This window comes from Orycteropus afer, unplaced genomic scaffold (assembly GCF_000298275.1).
Source record: "Orycteropus afer afer isolate SDZICR_OR568_19922 unplaced genomic scaffold, OryAfe1.0 scaffold00169, whole genome shotgun sequence".
Lineage (NCBI taxonomy): Eukaryota > Metazoa > Chordata > Mammalia > Tubulidentata > Orycteropodidae > Orycteropus > Orycteropus afer.
In genome coordinates, this window is record NW_006921756.1 from 7,315,879 (window position 1) to 7,337,228 (window position 21,350).

At 36.0% G+C, this 21,350-nt stretch overlaps 1 protein-coding gene across 1 annotated transcript in view; it reads right to left on the reverse strand.

Annotated features, from left to right (window-relative positions):
• Positions 1 to 17,631, reverse strand: part of AGBL4 (AGBL carboxypeptidase 4) — a gene marked incomplete at its 5' end in the record, with an annotated part of 1,767,058 nt that extends 1,749,427 nt beyond the window's left edge. Inside the window, one exon of the mRNA XM_042781774.1 lies at positions 17,507 to 17,631. Coding sequence (XP_042637708.1) covers positions 17,507 to 17,631 — 125 coding nt within the window. The remainder of the gene's footprint in view (positions 1 to 17,506) is intronic.
• Between the last annotated feature and the right edge of the window lie 3,719 nt (positions 17,632 to 21,350).

Genomic DNA, 21,350 nt, shown 5'->3' on the forward strand with positions numbered 1-21,350 from the left:
GCTTTCACAAAGCATTATTTTCATTAATGGCACACATTTAAAAATATATTATTTCCAAATATAAAAGAGAAAAATCCAGAGTTAGATACAGTCACTTTATTCTATAAACAACAATTTAAAATCAGCCAAGAAAACTTCATTATGATCACCTCTTTCTGTTGTCATCTAATAGGGTATCAGCTACAAATACATTTATTCTGCATTCTTCTTACAACATCATTCTTCAGACAAGCAGAATCAACGAGGTAACTGCAATACTAGTATAGAACTGGATTAGATATCCTAATTTTTTAAAGAAGAAATCCTTGTTGGCCAAAAATTTAGGTGTAAGACATTATCAGACAAGCACCAGCAAGGCTCCAAGATGTATGAATTGTAGGGCCAAAAATAAGAAAATAAAATGAAGTCTATATTTAAACTGAAATTCAGAGCAGGCCTTAATGAAGTGGCAAGAGAACCAGCATAGAAGCCAAGAGGCCCATGCTCTAAGTTCAATTCTTCCATGAAACAGATGTGAGACTTTTCATGAGTCATTTCATTATTTTGAACCTGACATATTTCACCAAAATAAAAAAATTAAAGTTTACAAGATGAAGAAGAATGTGAAGCCATTCTAGAAACAAGTATAAAGAGGCTAAAAAGGTATACTGGGGGAATATCAAGTTGTCCTCAGTAGCTGGACTGTTGGCCTTCTGACAGTTAATAACCCTGTTTTCTTACCTAATAAGGTTACTTATTTAACAGTTTTATTGTTTAGAATAAATGAAATTATTAAATTAATGAGAATGTAGTAAAGTCTTTTATGCTACATTGTATTTCTTAATAAAATATGATCATCATGTTACTCTAAGCATATATTAAGATGATAGAAAATATACAGGCCTTAGATATGAGGAAATAATCATTTCTTTCAGCTTTGAAATGTTGTAACTATATGCTTTGCTTAAAAAGCTATAGAAGAATTTGACAAAATTCATCATCCAGTGATTTTAAAAACTGTTAGCAAATTAGGAGTAGAAAGGCATGTCTTCAACACAATAAAGCCCATTGTTATGGCTACCTAGTATTGCTCTGACAAGAATATACCAAGAATATACAAATGGGATGGCTTAAATAAAGAGGAGTTTATTCTTACAGTTTTGGAGGCTTTAAGTTTGAGTTCAAAGTGCCAGGCTCTAGGAGCTGGGTGAAAGCTCCTCAACCTTGGGGTTCAACTCCACCTCCTGCTCCCAGCCCACTGACGCTAGAGGTGTTTCTTCACTCAGACAGCTGCTGGCTGCTGAGACTGACAAACCCAAGGTGGACAAGTAAAAAGGCACAGTCCTGATGTTACCAAACCACATGGCAGGCCATTGATTTAAGTCCATTGTAAGTCCGAAGATCAGCAACAGAACATGACAGGCTGCTGAACAATGACATGGCTACCTGCAGGGTTCAAGTGTGCCATATGCTAGAGATCAGTCCCAAATCTGCTGCTTATCTATGGGAAGCAGACCACATCCCTAAAGCAGCTACTCAGCTGCTTGTGGTAGATCCCAGCATGGTGTTGATTTGCCAGTCTCATAATGGGGAATAACTACTCCAGCTGCCCAGCCACACAACCAGGTCCAACCAACTTGACATACAACTTTAACTACCACACCCATATAGGAACAAAAGCCTATAGCTAACTTTAAACTTCATGCTGAAAGAATAGGTGAAATACAACCTAAGATTATGAACAAAATAAGCATGTTCACTCTCACTACACATATTCAACAGCTTATTGTAGGTCCTAGCCATTGGAATAAAGCAAGGGTTAAAAAGGCATACAGACTGGCAATGAAGAAATAAAATTATCTCTATATCTAGAAAATATAATTGCCTAAATAAAAATCTCAAAGAATTGATAAATAAGCCATTGGAAGTCATAAGAGTTTAGTAAGGTTATAGAACATAAGGTCAATATTTCTAGGATATCTGATGGCATAGTTCCTAAGGCATTTGCCTACTAGCCAGAAGGCTGGTGGTTCAAACCCACCAGCCACTTCTCAGAAGGAAGACTGGGCAATCTACTTCAATAGAGATACCACCTGAGAAACCCAAGGAGGGGTCACTATGACTCAAGATCAACTGGACAGTAGTGAGTTTAGTTTATTATTATTATTATTATTATTATTAATACTTCTATATACAATGAAAAGCTGGCAATTAAAAAAAAATTAAATGCCATTTACAATTTAGCACCAAATAAAGCACAAAATACTTAGGACATAAATATCACAACATACATGTCAGATCTCTAAGTTGAAAAGGAATTCTGGTGGTGTAGTGCCAGAAGGCTGGCAGTTCAAACACACCAGCCACTTCTCAGAAGGAAGACTGGGCAATTTACTTCCATGGAGATATTGCCTCGGAAACCCAAGGAGGGGTTGCTATGAGTCAGAATCAACTCAACTGCAATGAGTTTGGTTTTTATTTATTTTATTTATTTTTTTTTATATATATTCAAAACAAATATCTGATAAAAGAAATCAAACAAAATGTAAGTACATGGAGGGACACTCATTGTTCGTGGACTAGAAGAAACATATTTTTAAAATGTCAAGATGTCAGTTTCCACTAAACATCTATGAATTCAACACAATCCCCATCAAAATCCCAGAGTGTATAGTAGGATTTTTTGTAGAAATCAATAAGAATATTCTAAAATTTAAATGAAAAGTAGCTAGTATAACCAAAATAATTTTGGAAAAAGGATCACAAAGTTGCAAGACTTATACCACTTGACTAGACATGCATATGCAAAAATTAAATGAAAATGTATTACATACTTAAATATAATACCTAAAACCACAAAACACCAAAACACACACACACACACAAACACAAACTAACTAACTCATTGCCATGGAGTTGGATCCAAATCATAGCAACTCCTCCTTGGGTTTCTGAGGCAATATCACTATAGAAGTAGAATGCCCAACCTTCCTTCCAAGGAGTGGCTCGTAGGCTTGAACCACCACCTTCTGGTTAGCAGTCAAATGCTTTTGGCAGTATGCCACCAGAACTCCCAAACCACAAAACAGTCAAGGAAAAAAAGACATAGGAGAGAAAGGTAGAGACAAGATAACATACTGCCAATATACTCAGCCCAATAGCTCTAAACAGAGACTGAGAAAAGCCAAGTGAAACAGATACAAATAGTGATCCTGAAATTCTGAGCATCAAATGAGAGTATAAAGAATTAGACTGAGCACTGATTGGAAAGAGAAATGGAGCCAGGACAGTGACTGGGGAGAGTGAAGAAGTTGCACTCTGATGGAGTATAACCATTTTAAGTCACAGAGGTATCAGACAGGGATGAGAAGAAACCAACATCATGGAATCCACACAGTGATACACAATGTAAACAGATATGGCAGAAATCAACTCAGTCAAATCTACTGCACCGACCACCTCACCTCACGAATGAGTACCATGAACAGTTCCTGTACCACTGGATCAGTGACTGATGGTGGACCACACTTGACCATCACACCTTCAGCTTCTCCTCATGACAAACAGAAAACCGTGACACATTCCCACCAGTTATTCCACCAACCCAGAGATAGCTGGGGAGAACCTCAGGGCTGCCAAACTAAGAACCAAAGAAGGATGCCTACCCTACCCATCTGGACTTATAGAAACAAAACAAAACAAAAAAAATCAGAAATAAGCCAGACATAATCAACAAATAAAACCAACAACTTCAAAATGGCTTAGAGACAACAGACAAGTCAGTTCAAACAAAGAAACAGACAAGACAGTGGAAGCACGTGACCAAAATACAGAATTAGGAAATCTCCCCAAGGAAGAACAAGTAATAGAACTACCTGATAAGGAATTCAAAAGATTATATAGATATATCTCCTTTTAAGAGCTCAAGGAAACCACAAACAAAATCAAGGACAATACAGACAACACCCTAAAAGAATTCAGGAAAACAATACAAGAGCAAAACAATACAAAATAAACAGACAATTAGAAATTATACAAAAACAGCAATTAGAAATTCAGAAGATAAACATTTAAAGTATGGAGATAACATTTTGGAAGGACAAAAGAGCAGAAGTGAATGGGCTGAAGAACACATTCGCCAGCTAGAAGACAAATCCTTTGACACCAACTTGTAGGAGGAAAAATCAGAGAAAAGAATGAAGTGAACCTAATAGTTATATGGGTTAATATCAAAAGAAATAATATATGTCTCATTGAAATTCCAGAACAAGTCAAGGGAAAAAGAAAATAAATAAAATAAAACAGAGAAAATTATTGAAGATTTGCTAGCAGGAAATTTTTCCAGTATCATGAAACATGAAAAGTTATCCATCCAAAAAGATCAACAAACACCATATACAATAGATCCCAAGAGAAAATCATCAAGATGTATCATAATGAAACTTTCTAAAACCAATGACAAAGAATCCTGAGAACACTTCAATAAAAATGAAATATCATCTACAATGGCAACCAAAAAGACTAAGTTCCGATTTCTCAGCAGAACCTATGACAGCAATATAACATATACAAAACCCTGAAAGGAAAAAAAAAAAAAATCCTAACTGACAATTACATATCCACCAAAACTCAAAGATGATGGTGAAATTATGATATTCCCAAACAGAAATTAAACATATCAAAAACTTTGGGACACAGTGAAAGTAGTACTCAGAGGTCAGTTTATACCAACAAATACTCACTGCCATCGAGTCAAAACCAACTCACAGTGACCCCTCCTTGGGTTTCTGAGTCAGTATCACTACCGAAGTAGATTGCCCAACCTTCCTTCCAAGGAGTGGCTGGTGGGTTTGAACTGCCAGTCTTCTGGTTAACAGTCAAATGCCTTAAGCACAATGCTACTGAATAAATCAAAAAAGAAGAAGTAATGAAAATTAACAACTTAACCCAACAACTCTAACAATTATAAAAACAGCAACAAAAGAAACCTACAGTCTCTAACACAAAGGAAAAAATAAAGATTAGAGCAGAAATAAATTAAATAGAAAAAAAATCAACAACACTACAAGGTGGTTCTTCAAAAAGATTAACAAAATGGGCAAACCACTGGCAAATGAAACTAAGGTAAACAAAGAGAAGATCCAAATAACATGAATAAGAAATAAAATAAACAGGAGCACAACAGAACCAACTGAAATAAAAAGTATAATAATAGAATACTGTTTGTTGTTATTGTTATGTGCCATCGAGTGGTCTCCAACCCATAGCAAACCCTCCTTGGGTTTCCGAGGTGGTAATTCTATAGAAGTAGATTGCCCAACCTTCCTTCCAAGGAGTGGCTAGTGGGTTTGAACCACCAACCTTCTTCTGGTTAGCAGTCAAGTGCCTTAGGCACTACACCACCAGAGCTCCCAACAGAATACTATGAAGAATTATACTCCAACAACTTGAAAATCTAGAAGAAATAGACAAACTTCTGAAAACATGACATTCCTACCTTAACACAGACTGAGGTACAAAAGTTGAACAGACTCATAACAAAAGAAGAAATTGAACAGATAATAATAACAATAATATTAAAAGTTCCCTACCAAAAAGAGTCCTGGCCCAGATGGCTTCACTGGAGAATTCTACCAATCATTAGTGAAGAACTAACACCTATCCTACTAAAACTATTCCAGAACATAGAAAAGAATGAAATACTCCTAAACTCATTTTATGAAGCAAAAATAATCCTAATACCAAAACTAAGCAAAGACATACTAAAAAGGAAAAATACAGACAAATATCCCTTATGAATACAGATGCAAAAATCTTCAACAAAATCCTGCACAACAGAAACCAATACTACATAAAATAAAAATAATACACAAGGACCATGTAGGATTTGTACCAGATATGCAATGATAGCATAACATTAGACAAACAATCAACATAATCCATCACATAAATAAAACAAAGGAAAAGAACCATGTGATCATATCAATTTCATCCAAAAAAAGCATTTGCTAAAAACCAACACCCATTCCTGATAAAAACCCTCAGCAAAATAGAAATAGAAGGGAAAATCTTCAATGTATTAAAGGGTATACATGCAATCCCAACAGCCAACATCATTCTCAACAGAGAGAGACTGAATGTATTCCCCTTGTGAATGGGAACCAGACAAGGATGCCCTATCATCACCGTATTGGAATCCTAGCCACGATAATAATACAAGAAACCAAAAAAAAAAAAAAAAACACACTGCCGTCGAGTTGTATCCAACACATAGCAACGACTCCTTGAGTTTCCAAGGCGGTATCACTATAGAAGTAGATTGTGGAATCTTCCTTCCAAGGAGTGCCTGCTGGGTTTGAACTGCCAGACTTCTGGTTAGCAGTCAAATGTCTTAGGCACTACACCACTAATATAAGAGAGGGGGTGGGGACAAGAGCTATCTCTATCTGCAGATGTTACATAGAAAAACAAAGACTAAACAAGAAAACTACTGGAAGCAACTGAAAGATTCAGTAAAGTAGCAGGATATAAGATCAACATGCAAAAATCAGTTGGATTCATCTACATCATCAATAAAAAGATCTCTGGAAAGGAAATAAGGGAAACAATCCCATTTACAATAGCTACCAAGAAGATAAAACACATCTACAAAACACTAATACAAGAAACTATAAGAGGCCTACATTAATGGAAGGAGCTCTGGTAGCATAGTGCCTAAGGCATTTGACTGCTAACCAGAAAGATGGTGGTTCAAACCCACCAGCCACTCCTCAGAAGGAAGACGGGGCAATCTACTTCTGTAGTAATACTGCCTCGGAAACCCAAGGAGGGGTCGCTATGAGTCGGGTCCAACTCAATGGCACACAACAACAACAACAACAACAACAACAACAACACATTAATGGAAGAACACATATCTTCATGGAAAGAGAGACTGAACATTGTGAAAATGTCAAGACTATCCAAAGCAATCTATATATTCAAAGAAATCCCAATCTAGATTATATCAATATCCATTAAGGACATGGAAAAACCAATCATTAATTTTACATGGACAAGAAAAGCACTACTGAAAGAGAAGAACAAAGTAGGTCTCACACGCTTCAATCTCAAAACCTACTATACAGCCATGGTAACCAAAACTACCCCATACTGGTACAATGACAGACACAGAGACCAGTGAAACAGAACTGAGGACTCAGAAATAGATCCAGCCATCTATGGATAGCTAATTCCATTAAATATGGGAAGAGACAGACTCTTTAACAAATGGTGCAGGCAAAACTGGACATCCATTTGCAGAAAAATGAAAGTAGATCCATAACACATACCACATACAAAATCTAACTCAAGATGGATCAAAGACCTAAATGTAAAACTTAATACTATAAAGCTCATCAAAGAAAAAAAAAAAAAGAACAAACTCAAAAGACTATCAAACATAACCATAAATGTACAAACAGTACATTTGGTTTGGCTGAATATTTGACATGGAAGTGGTTTACAGGGTGATCATAAGCTAATTATCTTAAACTGATAACAGGATTTCTGACAAAGACATTGTGTAAAGACCCTCCCCTTTTGAATATTAACCACAGAGAAAAATGTTTCCTTTGTTATGTACTTAACTCTGTCTAAGGACTCAACTACATGAAGCTGGACTATATTAAGAACACAGCATCAGGATTGGAGGAAGACTCACTAACAACGTATGATATGCAGAAAACACAACCTTGCTTGCTGAAAGTGAAGATGACTTGAAGCACTTACTGATGCTTCAAAGACTTCATTATGGATTACACATCAACATAAAAAAAAAAACCCAAAAACTTGCTCACAACTGGACCAGTAAGCAACATCATGATAAATGGAGAAAAATGAAGTTTGCAGGGATTTAATTTTACTTGGATAAGGAATCAATGCTCATGGAAGCATCAGCCAAGAAATTATATAACATATTGCACCAGGCAAACGTGCTACAAAAGGCCTCTTTAAAGTGTTAAAGAGCAAATATGTCACTTTGAAAACTAGGGTACACTTGACCCAAATCATGGTGTTTTCAGTTCCACATATGCATGTGAAAGCTGCACAATGAATAAGGAAGAATGAAGAGGAATTGATGTCTTTGAGTTATGGTGTTGGCAAAGGATATTGAATATATCATGGATGGCCAGAAGAACAAACAAATCTGTCACTGGAAAATGAAAGCCAGAAAGCACCTTATAGGAGAAGAAGCTGAAACTTCATCTCATGTACTTTGGGCATGTTATCAGGACAGACCAGTTCCCAGAGAAAGACATCATACTTGGTACAGTAAAGGGTCACAGAAAAAGAGCAAGCCTCAATGAGATGGCTTGACACAGTGATTGCAACAATCAACTCAAGCATAGCAATAATTGTGAGGATGGTGCAGGACCTGGCATGGTTTCTTTCTTTTGTATGCCTGACACTGTGAGGCATAACAAACTAAATATCCCCTAAAAACAACAACGAGGGTGTGATAGTTTCAGGGGGAATCCTTTGTTATGTACTTATAGCTGTGTAACAGTTTGATGGTTCCAAGAGAAATACTTTGTTATGCACTAAGTCTGTCTAAGGGTTGCCAGGGAAATAAGCAATAGCTAAGAAGGAATCAGGGCTCAGATCTAGCCTGATCATTCTGATATGAGTCATGTGTCTCAACTTTTGGAACTCTGGCAAATTCCCTTCTTCTGACCAAGAATTGCATTAACATCCTTTGATCACTATTATATAAATGCTTTCTTCTGCAGGGGCTTGTGATGATGACACATGATTACTTAAACAACAGCTTACGTAGGTAAGACTTTAAGACTGCGGACACTACTGTTTAGTAGTTGGGCACGACATGACCTCTTTGCCCTGAGATGGCTTACCATTCAGTTTCTATGATTTGAGACAGTGGGATCTGTGTGGAGTAAGGCCACATTAGATGAACAGCTAAATTGTTCAAAAGAATGGCTTGTTGTTGTTTTTGTTGTTTTACCAAATCCATTTGGGAAATGGGTTTCATCTATGGATATGATTCTCTTAATAGGGATTAAACTGATCTTTTGCATCATAACATTGGTTATACATTTCATGGAGAATTTTATTATTATTATTACCATAACAATACTATTAATGCAGTTAACAATACAAAAATACTCTAGTATTCAATATTTTTAATTACTATCTAGAAAAACCTTATATAAAATCTCCCAGTAATTCCCCTCCCAAGTATTCACTCTAGTGAGGTATTCACAAACACACACACTAAAATTGTCACAAATACTTAAAACCAAAAAAAAAAAAAAAAAAAAAAACCTAACTCACTGCTGTCAAGTTGGATCCAACTCATAACAACCCCTCCTTGGGTTTCTGAGGCGGTACCACTATGGAAGTAGATTGCTCAACCTTTCTTCTGGAGAGTGGCTGATGGGTTTGAACTGCCAGCCTTATGGTTAGCAGTCAAATGTCTTAGGCACTACACCACCAGAGCTCTCACAAATACTTAGAGAAGATTAATTCATAATTGCCAAAAAGTAGAAATTATTTAATAGGTTAAAATAGAATGAAAACAATTCTAATAGATAAACTAATGTGGTAGCAAATGACAACTTCTAAAAACATCTTATTTGCTCAGATCTATTGTCCTTCTTATGGATAAAATAGTAAAGAATGGGAATTCCAGAACACTTAATTATTCTCATGAGGAACCCGTACATAAACCAAGAGGCTGTTATTCAAATAGAACAAGGGGTACCGCATGGTTTCAAATCAGGAAGGGTATGTGTCAGAGGTATAGTCTTTTATCATACTTACTCAATCTGTATACTGAGCAAATAATCTGAGACACTGGACTATATGAAGAAAAACATGGCATCAGGATTGGAGGAAGACTAATTAACAACCTGTGATTTGCAGAGGACACAACCTTGCTCGCTGAAAGTGAAGATGACTTGAGGCATTTATTGATGAAGATCAAAGACTACAGTATTCAGTATGGATTACACCTTAATATAAGGAAAACAAAAATCCTCACAACTGGACCACTAAATAACATCACGCTAAATGGAGCAAAGACTGAAGTTGTCAGGGATTTTATTTTACTTGGAGGCAGCAGTCAGGAAACCAGACGTCATATTGCACTGGGAAAATATGCTGCAAAATACCTCTTTAAAGTATTATGAAGCAATGATATCTCTTTGAAGATTAAAGTGTTCCTAACCCAAGCCATGATATTTTCAATAGCCCCATATACATGCGATAGCTGGACATTGAATAAGGAAGACTGAAGAAGAGTTGACACTTTTGAATTGTGGTGTTGGCAAAGAATACTGAAAATACCATGGACTGCCAGAATGAGCAAATCTTTTGTAAAAGTCCAGCCAGAATGCTCCCTGGAAGCTAGAATGGCTAGATTTTGTCTCACCTACTTTGCTCCTCTTGTCAGAAGGGACCAGTCCTTGGAGAAGAATATCATGCTTGATAAAGCAGAAGGTCAGCAAAAAAAGGGGAAGACCCCCTAAGATGGAATGACACAGTGGCTGCAACGATGGGCTCAGATACAGCAAAGATTGTAAGGATGGTGCATGACAGGGCAGTGTTTTATTCTGTTGTGCACAGGGTCACTATGAGTCAGAGTTGACTTAAAGCACCTAACAACACAACAACCCTTTTTCATTTCTCCTCATTTTTCATGGATTATTGCTCATGCCTCACAGTCATTTCTCCAATATATATGGAGATTATCTTTCTAACACTGTGGCCTCTCAGGTCTTCAGGTTCCTCCTCTCCAGTGATCTTATCCTCCATTTTACTTTATCCAACTACTCCCATAGCCATACTTTAGACCTTGAGTGTTACCAATAATTTCCCCCACTTGCTCTTTCTGTTCCCTTTACAGATTCATTATTCTAAGCATTCTCAGGCTAACGCCTTGTTCCTCTTTTCTTCTTTGGTGAAATCTTCTAGTCTTAAGGCTTAAAATGCAATCATTTTACAGATGAGAAAACAGAGGTTCCAAGAGATTAATTTAATTTATTAAGGATAAAACAACTCAGAAGTATCAGAGTCAGGATATAAACTCAAATCTATTTTAATTCATTCTCTGTGCTCTTTCCACTGTGATATGTGCCTCTGTGGGCTGTTGATTCTGGCCACAGTTCAGATGACACTTCACTGAAATATCCAAGAGGAAAAGACTAAAGATGTAGCAAAACCTTTTTAGTTTTTTTTTTTCTTTTTGCTCTTCTAACAATTATCTACATTTTCCGATGTTTCCACATTGAGCATTTACTACTTTTATAATAAGAAAATGTGTGTGTGTGTGTGTGTTCAGCTACATTACTGTTTTTGGTAACCTAAGAAATACTTTGTTGTTAAAAACCACTTGTTTTTTATGTCCCATCACACATATGACAGGAAAATATGTTGGCAAACCAAGACAAAACAGGATTGATGAATTGGGAACAAGTCAAAATAATAAACAAGTCTATTTTGTTGTCTCATAGCATTGCTGGAATGCAATTAATTTATTTATGACTAGAAACCTGAGATATTGCATCATATTCCATTTATCTGTATACAGTTCAAAGTGGAGGAAAAACATATTCTGAGTGTATGAACATCTGAGTTCATAAAAGAATTCAAAGCAAGAAATTCATGTAAAGGTATCTCATTTGCTGCTGATAAGACAGCAACATAGTATAAACTTTATGGAAGCCATTTAGAAATATGTATCCAGAGTCTTTGAAATATTCATATGGCTTGATCCATCAATACTCCTCTTAAGAATTTATTCTAAGAAAGCAAAATGAAATGTGTATAACAGTGTACGCAGAAGGATGTTCACTGCATTGTTACTTACAGCAACAGGTAAGGGAAAATAATTCTGATTCCCAAGAGTCAAGTAATTGTCCAACAATAAATACTATTGTACAACCATTTTTTAAAACACTAAAAGTGCTTGTGAAATGGAATACTATGCAACGCTAAAGAATAATGTAGAATCTGCAAAACACCGCATAACGTGGATGAACTTGGAGGACATTATGCTGAGCGAAATAAGTCACTCACAAAAGGACAAATATTGTATTAGTCCGTTATTGTGAAAGTTAAGGAAAGGTTTATATATTGGAGGACATTTTCTTTGTTGGTTACCAGGGGTGGGAGGGAAGGGGAGGGAATGCTGTTAGATAGATAGAGATAAATATTGATTTGGGTGAAGAGAAGGGCAATGTACCAAATGTGAGTGACCAATATGGCAGCATTGAGGATGAGAAAGATAGAGTTACATGGGCAGTACAAACAACAAATATGAACCCCTTTGCAAATACAATACTGAGTTGTCAATGAAAGCAAACATGGGTATAGGGACGGATAGATGGGTGAACAAGCTAAACAATTATGTATGTCTAAATGGAGAGTGTATCCAAGATCATATACAGGGTTGGCAGACAATGGGCCTCTCAGGGTGCAGAAGAGTATGAAGGGATGGACACTGGGAGGAGGTAACTATGGGGAGGAAGTGGGAGGGAAGCTGCTGCATTGTAAATTTTGGTCAATGACATAAGACAAAGTATATGTGAACTGCTGTATGAAAAGTGAATTTACTCTGTAAATCTTCACCCAAATCCTAAAAAAAAAAAAAAAAAAAAAAGTGCTTGTGAAAATAGTCTTTAGTTTTTTAAGAAAAAAAATCAAAATATAAAAATGTCTTTATATAGTAAAAAGTTATGTTTCAAAAAATAAAATTGAAAAAAACAGTCTTGAAGTAAATATGCATAAAGCATTTGTTTCTATGTAGTAAGATTATGGGTTTACTGATTTTTTGTTGTTTGTTGTTTTCATGCTTCTAACAATTATCTATATTTTTCCAGTGTCTCCACATTGAAAATTTACAACTTTTATAATCAGAAAGAGGAAAAAGAAATTTAAAGAGATAAAAAAGAATATTAAGAGAAACAGAAGAGAGTTTAAATAGTCCAGGCATACCATTTGATTTCCTCTTATTGGCTGAAGCTTTTTCATGAGTATTTAAATAGGAAGATTTGCTTTCACATCACACAAGTGCCTGCTGCATCAATAATAAATTTTCACATAAGAATATTTAATACCAGTTTTTCAGAGAGAAAATTACTTTTGCATAAAGGTACCAGGACATTTCATTTTCACAGATTCTTGCAAATGCTCTATTTGGAAACTACATTCAGGGGTTAATATATCAGTCCTGGGATACAGCACTGTATGTTCCAAGCTTTTATCACTTCTTAAAACCATCAAGGAAAATAATCCAGAAGCTAGACTTGTTTATACACTATACTTGATGCTGCAATTTTTAACATTCATTTAATAGAGTCAGCCTGTGATGACTAATACTTCTTTTGCCTGCTAGTACCAAGCCCTAAATAAGGTTCCTGACTAGATTACATTCATGCAGGTCTCATTTTAACGGAAATTGGAGAGATGAAAAAAGATTATAGGAAGAGACATTATAAAAACAGACCTCACAAGTCAAACTTAATAGTAAAACCGTTCTCTTTCATGTAGACAACCATGAAAAACAAATATCCTGTGAGCTACAGATATATATTGTATCTTTTCAGCAGATCTTTATGCCTTCTTGAGACAGATTTCCATGACTATATAATGATTACAGTTGATGAAGCAATGGCCCACAAAAAGAAACTGATAAAACATCACACTCCAGGAAACCAGATAAACATGTTCATGACTTCTAATTGTACCAAGGGTAGAATAACACGGGATATGAATATAGAACCTAGAGAAACAGAGCAAATACTGGTTCCTCCAACTTCAGAAATACAGATCCATAAAACAGAGCCAGTTCCCTTATTAGAATAACTCCTTGGAACACATTCACATTATTTGCTTATTTAATTGATACATAAGACTGCAAAAGAGGCTGTATAAGTTTACCAGTAGTATGAAAATTCTAACCCTGAAGGCAGAGACATTTTCAACAAACAAAAGAACATCCCTGAAAGCAAACTAGAAGAGCAAAGAATAAAAGTCTTTAAAATGCTCAAGCAATGCATCCAAGACTCTCTTTGGTAATATAACCAAAGGAACAAAGCTTCACTAAGTCTCTAGTCATTTCAGATTCCTCTTTCCAGCCATAGGGGCTGTATGAGGATAATCTTTACTACTTTACTCTTAAAAAAAAAAAAGAAGAAAAGTTTATATAAACACTAAGATGCTTGACTTGAAGGGATAGCTATCTAAGATTCATTTCTTTTAGAACAATTTACCACCACTTAGCCAGACTGTCCTACGTGTAACAGCTATGTGCAAAAAAAAAAAAAAATTGTAAAATTATCCTTGGTTTTACAAGGGTAAATGAAAACCATCAAAATTTTCCAATCGAACATGGTATGCAAGGATTTTTTATGTCATTTATTCTTAAACAGTGAGAAAAAAAAATAACTTACTGGAATATAATGGTAAGAGTTGAGCAAGCATGCCACAAATGGAGAAAGGGGGTATCTTCACAGAACCAGTATTTTTCCCCATCCCTTCTCTACTTGATCTTGGTCAAAACATATCACTGGCCATTTAGTTTTAAAAAATAAATAATTAATTAATAATGAAATGTGCTTATGCACACACACAAGTTATTTTATGCACAATAAAGGAATGGGGGAGGGAAAATGAAATAAAAAACTATACTGTAGTAGTCAGGATGTGGTAGAACCAAGTTGTGGTTTTCTAATTAAAAATGTAGTCTTGGTCTGTAGCAACACAGTTCTGGAATAAAGTAGCAGGCTTCCTTTTTAGAAGACACCTCCTGTCTGCTATTGGAATGCATCAATTGTTTCTTCATCCTCCATTCCGAACCATGCAGGTGTGTCTATTTCATTGATTGGCTGCCCATCAAATCAGAATCTGATCTGACTAAAGTGAGAAAAAAAACTGGGCTAAGAATTTAATGTGGTCCAAATTAAAGAAAGACTATAATTGCAGAACTTCTGCTAAGTGTCTATTCAGCAAAAGTCATCATAAGGATAGATGATTGTGTTATTTGAAAAGCAACAGATCCCATTTCTTAGGGCTTAGTGTGTTCCTAGATGCAGTAGGCAAGCTGAAGGATGGGCATATACTGTGCATAAAGACAGAAAGAGTAATTCCCTTTGAGGATTTAGGAATCCTGGCAGATTATACTACCTTTAAAAGAAAAAAAAAAGTTTTCCCTCCTTCTGACTGTATTGCAAAATGTGAATTATTTTGTTTGTTTTTCAGAAGTGTGTTTAAGTACCAACTGGAGTAGTAACATGAGACAGGAACACCAACAAGGCAATGGGAGTGTTTAAGTTTAACTCATGGTGGTAGAAAGGTCTTCATGGGTGTCCCAAAAATGGAACACCAAGACATGCAGCTAAAGCCTCCTTCTGTATATTACATTCTCTAGCCTGAGTAACATAGACTTTGGAAAATGAACTTTGAAGATTATTGATTGTCTTTGTGGAATAAGAAAGACAATCCCAAAGTCAGGTGAATCCCCGTAGGTAAAAATGTGACTTTTTCTGGGGGAAGGTAATGATTAGTCTTACTGGGAAAAAATAAAAAATAACTTTCTCATGAAGAAGCAGATAAAAACAAGAAGCATGGCAATGAGTTAATGTTTGAGGGATTTTCATGTAGAGTTTAGTTTATTCCCCCAGTCCTAAAATTCTTAGATAAATCATATTTAGCTAATAATGCTTAGGTTCTCCCCTATATTTAATTCCTTCCAGTTAGTGTTTAAATATCAGTAACCATTACATAAACTACAACATCCAACATCACTCAGTAGTCAAGAAATTGAATGATGTAGTGCATTGGGAAAATCTGCTGCAAAAGACTTCTTTAAGGTTTTAAAAAGCAAAGATGTTACTTCAATGATTAAGGTGCACCTGACCCAAGCCATTGTCTTTTAAATTGCCTCATTACATGCAAAGATGAACAATGAAGAACACAGAAGAAAAATCAATACATTCGAACTGTGGTGTTGGTGAAGAATATTGACTATAAGTTGACAATATAACCAAAATGCTCCTTAGAAGAGAGGACAGAAAGATTTAGTCTTGCTTACTTAGAAACATTATTAGGAAAAAAATTCTCTAGAAAAGGACATCATGGTTGGTAAAGTAGAGAGTCAGCTAATGTGAAGAAACCCCCAATGAGACAGACTGGCACAACAGCTACAATTAACTGAAATATATCAACACTCATGAAGATGGTACAGCATTGAGCAACATTTTGTGCTATTTTACATAATGTCACCATGAGTTGGAGCTGACTCAATGGCAACTAACAGCAACAAGGCCCTGTGTTAGTGGTGTTACAGAGATAATTAAGAGAATTGCTAGTGAAGTGAAGTAGCCATTCCTGCATTCCTTTTCTCCTAAGGCCAGTGCTAGGAATAGTACTGTGTCCAGAAAGACTCAGAACCCTTACCTTCCAGACACTGACAACTGCCTATTATATGACTCTGAATCTGAAGTTGAATCTGGAAAGTAGCAAGCAAATAGGTAAAAGAGCAAACAGGGTAGACTGACCCTGTAAGGAAAATGAAAGAAAACAAACAACTTTCTCCCAAACATATTAGAAAAAAGATGACCTTGAAGGAGAAGGCAGATGTAGGGTTACATGGGTATATTTTCACATGCTTAAAAAAATCACAATATCACTATGTGTATGGTCTGTGCAGAGTCTTCAATAATTAGCTGTCTAAATAAAACAGAATAATAATCTACTACTTAGTATTAACTCTTATTAATGTTAATGCTAAGTATATGTTATTTATATCACTCTATTTTCACCAATATCCTCTGTTACTCAACACAGGAGTATAAAATACACACTGTTAAAAATGTAGCTGAAGAAATCACAGTTACAAGCAGATTAATAAGATCTAAATAAAACAAAAGTTGGTACACAAAAACACAAAAAAAGGTTTTTCAGAATCACTGGAAAAGGCTGTAAAGTTGCCTCTGAGACTCCTAGAAGCCAAAGCAAAGGGAAAATAAGATCAGTGACAAGAATAATCATGTTTTTAAGATATAAACATACCATTGTACAGCAGGAGAAAAGCTGTACAGTTTTTCTACAGTTTAGCTAATAATAAAACTTTTGAAAACTGAAAGCTGAGTAAAATGTCTGCCACAACAGAAGAAATTATATGGAGAAGAGTATTCTTATAATAAACATAACAGCAAGTCAAATAAGAGCATCTAGTAGTTCCTTGTACCATCTCTTTAAGGAAAGCCAAGCACCTCACGCTAATGTTTCAATCAGTAAAAAATATTTTTGTTCTCAAATCAATTTATAGCATTTAATAACCATCAGTATCCCAAGTCAGAAATTTGTACCTGCTTCTCTAAAACTCTTAAAACAAAAATATAACATTATATTTATATAAGAATATATCCAAGATACAGTGTCATTATTTTAATTTTCCTAAAATAAAACAAAATCATATTCTTCTTACCAAAACCAAACTGAAGGTATCCATTACTTCCCTCACCTGTGATTCTTTCACGTTTTCAACAGTAAAGTTGAACCAGACTCGGAAGCGTGGATTACAGGTATCAGGCCTAATGAACAGATCATATTCAAACTCAGAGACCTGGTCCACCCGGCCAAGGTTACCTAAACATAAAAATTGAGAAAATGGTGTTTTAATCAAATTTTATGTTGATCAATAGCAAATACAGTTAAATAATATGAATTATAACAAAAATTATGCCATCATTTTCAACTTCTAAATTTTGCTCAACTTCTAAATACCTAAAGTAAGACACAAAAAACTCAGGATGCTCCAGTGGTCCAACAAAAGGTCTTCCATCTTAGGTGTGGCTTGCCTATGACTAAGATAAGCTGGCTTTCTTTTTTCTTTTAAATAAATATAGATCAAAGTAGAATGTTGTTGTTATGTGCTGATGAGTCGGACCCAACTCATAGTGACCTCTCCTTGGGTTTCCGAGGCAGTATCACTACGGAAGTAGATTGCCCAACCTTCCTTTAAAGGAGTGGCTGGTGGGTTTGAACCACCAGCCTTCTGGTTAACAGTCAAATGCCTTAGGCACTATACCACCAGAGCTCCCTCAGAATAGTAACCATGCAGTCTAAATTGCAAAATAAAGAAACAATCTTACAGGCACCTGGATGGAATAAATTAAAAACTGAGTATGAAATTTAAAATTCTTGTTTTGCTACCTACTCCTGACAGGACATTTGGGAAAGGGAATTAACATTTATTGAGGGCATAATATGTGCTGTGTGCCAGCCACTATGCTAGACATTTCACAAAAATTATATTATTTAAATCTATGAAGATTATCAAAGGATCAATATTTAGCAAAGTGGAGAATAAAATTGTCTAGGTGAAACATAAAAAGTCCTACTGGTGCAACGGTTAAAACACTCAGCTGCTAGCTGAAAGGTCAGTGGTTCAAACTCACCACCTGTTTCATGGGATAAAAGATCTGGCAATCTGCTCCCTTAAGAATAAAAGCCTAGCCAACATTATTCTCAATGGAGAGAGACTGAAACTATTTCCCTTGTGAATGGGAACCTAAAAAGGATGCTTTCTATCACCACTTCTATTCACCCTTGTATTGGAAGTCCTATTGTTGTTGTTGTTAAGTGCCATCGAGTCAGACCCAACTCATAGTGACCCCTCCTTGGGTTTCCAAGGCTGTATCACTATGGAAGTAGATTGCCCCATCTTCCTTCTGAGGAGTGGCTGGTGGGTTTGAATTGCCAGCCTTCTGGTTAGCAGTCAAGTGCCTTAGGCACTATACTACCAGAGCTCCTATTGGAAGTCCTAGACAGGCAATAAGGCAAAAAGGGAAATAAAAGATGTCTAATTGGTAAGAAAAAAGTAAAACTATTGCTATTGCACATATGATTTTATACATAAAAAATCCAAGAGGCTTACCAAGAAAACTTCTGGAACTAATTGAGAGATTTAGGACAGTGGCAGGGTACAAAATCAACATACAAAAATCAGTTGGAAAATTACAAAATACTACTTCAAGAAACTATAAGAGATGTACATAAATGGAAGAATATACCATGCTCATGGATAGGAAGAATGAACATTGTAAAAATGCCAACATTACCCAAATCAATCTATACATTCAATGTAATCTCAATCCAGACTCTATCAACATTCTTTAAGGGCATGGAAAAAACAATCAGTAATTTTATATAGAAAGGAAAGAGACCTCAGATAAGCAAAGCACTACTGAAGAAGAACGAAAATGGATGTCTCACACTCCCCAATCTTAAAACAGTAGTAAAAACAGCCTGGTATTGGTACAAAAACAGACATATAGATCAGTGGAACAGAACTGAGAATCCAGAAATAGATCCATACACCCAGGGTCAGCTGATCTTTGACATAGGGCCAAAATCCATTCAATGGGGAGACAGTCTCTTTAACAAATAGTGCTGGCAAAGCTTGTTGTTGTTGTTGTTGTTGTTATATGCCGTCGAGTCGGCCCCGACTCATAGCGACCCCTCCATGGGTTTCCGAGGCAGTATCACTACGGAAGTAGGACTGCCCAACCTTCCTTCCGAGGAGTGGCTGGTGGGTTTGAACCGCCAGCCTTCTGGTGAGCAGTCAAGTGCCTTAGGCACTATGCTACCAGAGCTCCTTAAAGCTAGACATCCATTTTCAGAAAAATGGAACAAGATCCAAACTTAAAACACTATGCAAAAAGTAACTCCAGATGGATCAAGGAATTAAATGTAAAACCTAAAACTATAAAGTTCATCAAAGAAAAAACAGGAGCATATTTAGGAGACCTACTTTATGGCATAGAAGCTCTGGTAGGATAGTGCCTAAGGCACTTGACTGCTCACCAGAAGGCTGGCAGATCAAACCCACCAGTCACTCCTCGGAAGGAAGGTTGAGCAATCTACTTCTGTAGTGATACCGCCTCAGAAACCCAAGGAGGGGTTGCTATGAGTCGGGGTCAACTCGACGGCACATCACAACAAAAACAACAACTTTATGGCATAAATAGACTATCAAGCATAACACAAGATGCACAAACAAAGAAGATAAACTAGATAACTGGGATCTTCTAAAAAATTAATTTCTTACGTGAATCAAAAGACTTCTTTCTCCAAAAGAGTTAAAAGATAACCTACCAAGTGGAAAAAAATATTCCACAATGACACATGCAACTAGAGACTTATCTCTAAAATTTACAGAAAATCCCAACACCTCAACACCAAAAAGACAAACAATCCAATTAAAAAATGGACAGAAGACATGAACAAACACTTCACCAAAAAGATATTCAGGTGGCCAACAAACACATGAAGAAATGTTCACAATCATTAGCCATTAGAGAGATGTAAATCAAAACAACAATAAGATACCATTCTTACCCATCATTAATAACAAAGTTCAACAAGACAGAAAATAACTAATGTTGGTGAGGATGTGGAGAGACTAGGACTCTCATACACTGCTGGTAGGATTATAAAATGATACAACCACTGTGGAAAATGGTATAGTGCTTCCTTAAAAACTGGGAAATAGAAATACCATTTGATCCAGCAATTGCATTACTAGGTATATATCCTAATGAAGTGAGAGCTAGGACACAAATAGATATATGTACATCCATGTTCATCACAGCACTATTCACATTAGCAAAGTGAAGGAAACAACCTAAGTTCCCATCAGTGGAGGAATGGCTAACCAAACTATGATCCATACATACAATGGAATACTATACAACACTAAAGAATAACGTAGAATCCACCAAACACATCATAATGTGGATGAACTTGGAAGACATTATGTTCAATGAAATAAATCAATCACTGAAAGACAAATGTTGCATTAGTCCATTATTGTAAAAGGTCAAGGAAAGGCTTACATACATATGGAAGGAAATTTTCTTTGTTGATTACTGGGAATGGGAGGGGAGGAGAGGAAAAATTGCTAGATAGGTTAAGAGACAAGTATTGATATGGGTGAAGGGAAAGGTAATATACCAAAAGTGAATGAACAACACAATAACATTAAGGAAAATGAAGACACAGAGAGGTGCACAAGAGATACAGACAACAAAGATAAATACCTTTATGTATACAATAATGCATTATAATGCCAAACATTAATCTAGGAGTGGATAGGTAGGTAGACAGGCTGAATGAGCAGGTTGTCTAAGCAAAAGGGAATATACCCATGACCACATATAAGGTTGGCCGATGATATTTCTTCATATGTATTTCTATGTGCTATGTGATGAAGGTTGAAGAATACAGTCTGCAGTATGGATTACATCTCAACATAAAGAAAACAAAAATCCTCACAACTGGACCAATGAGCAGCATCACAATAA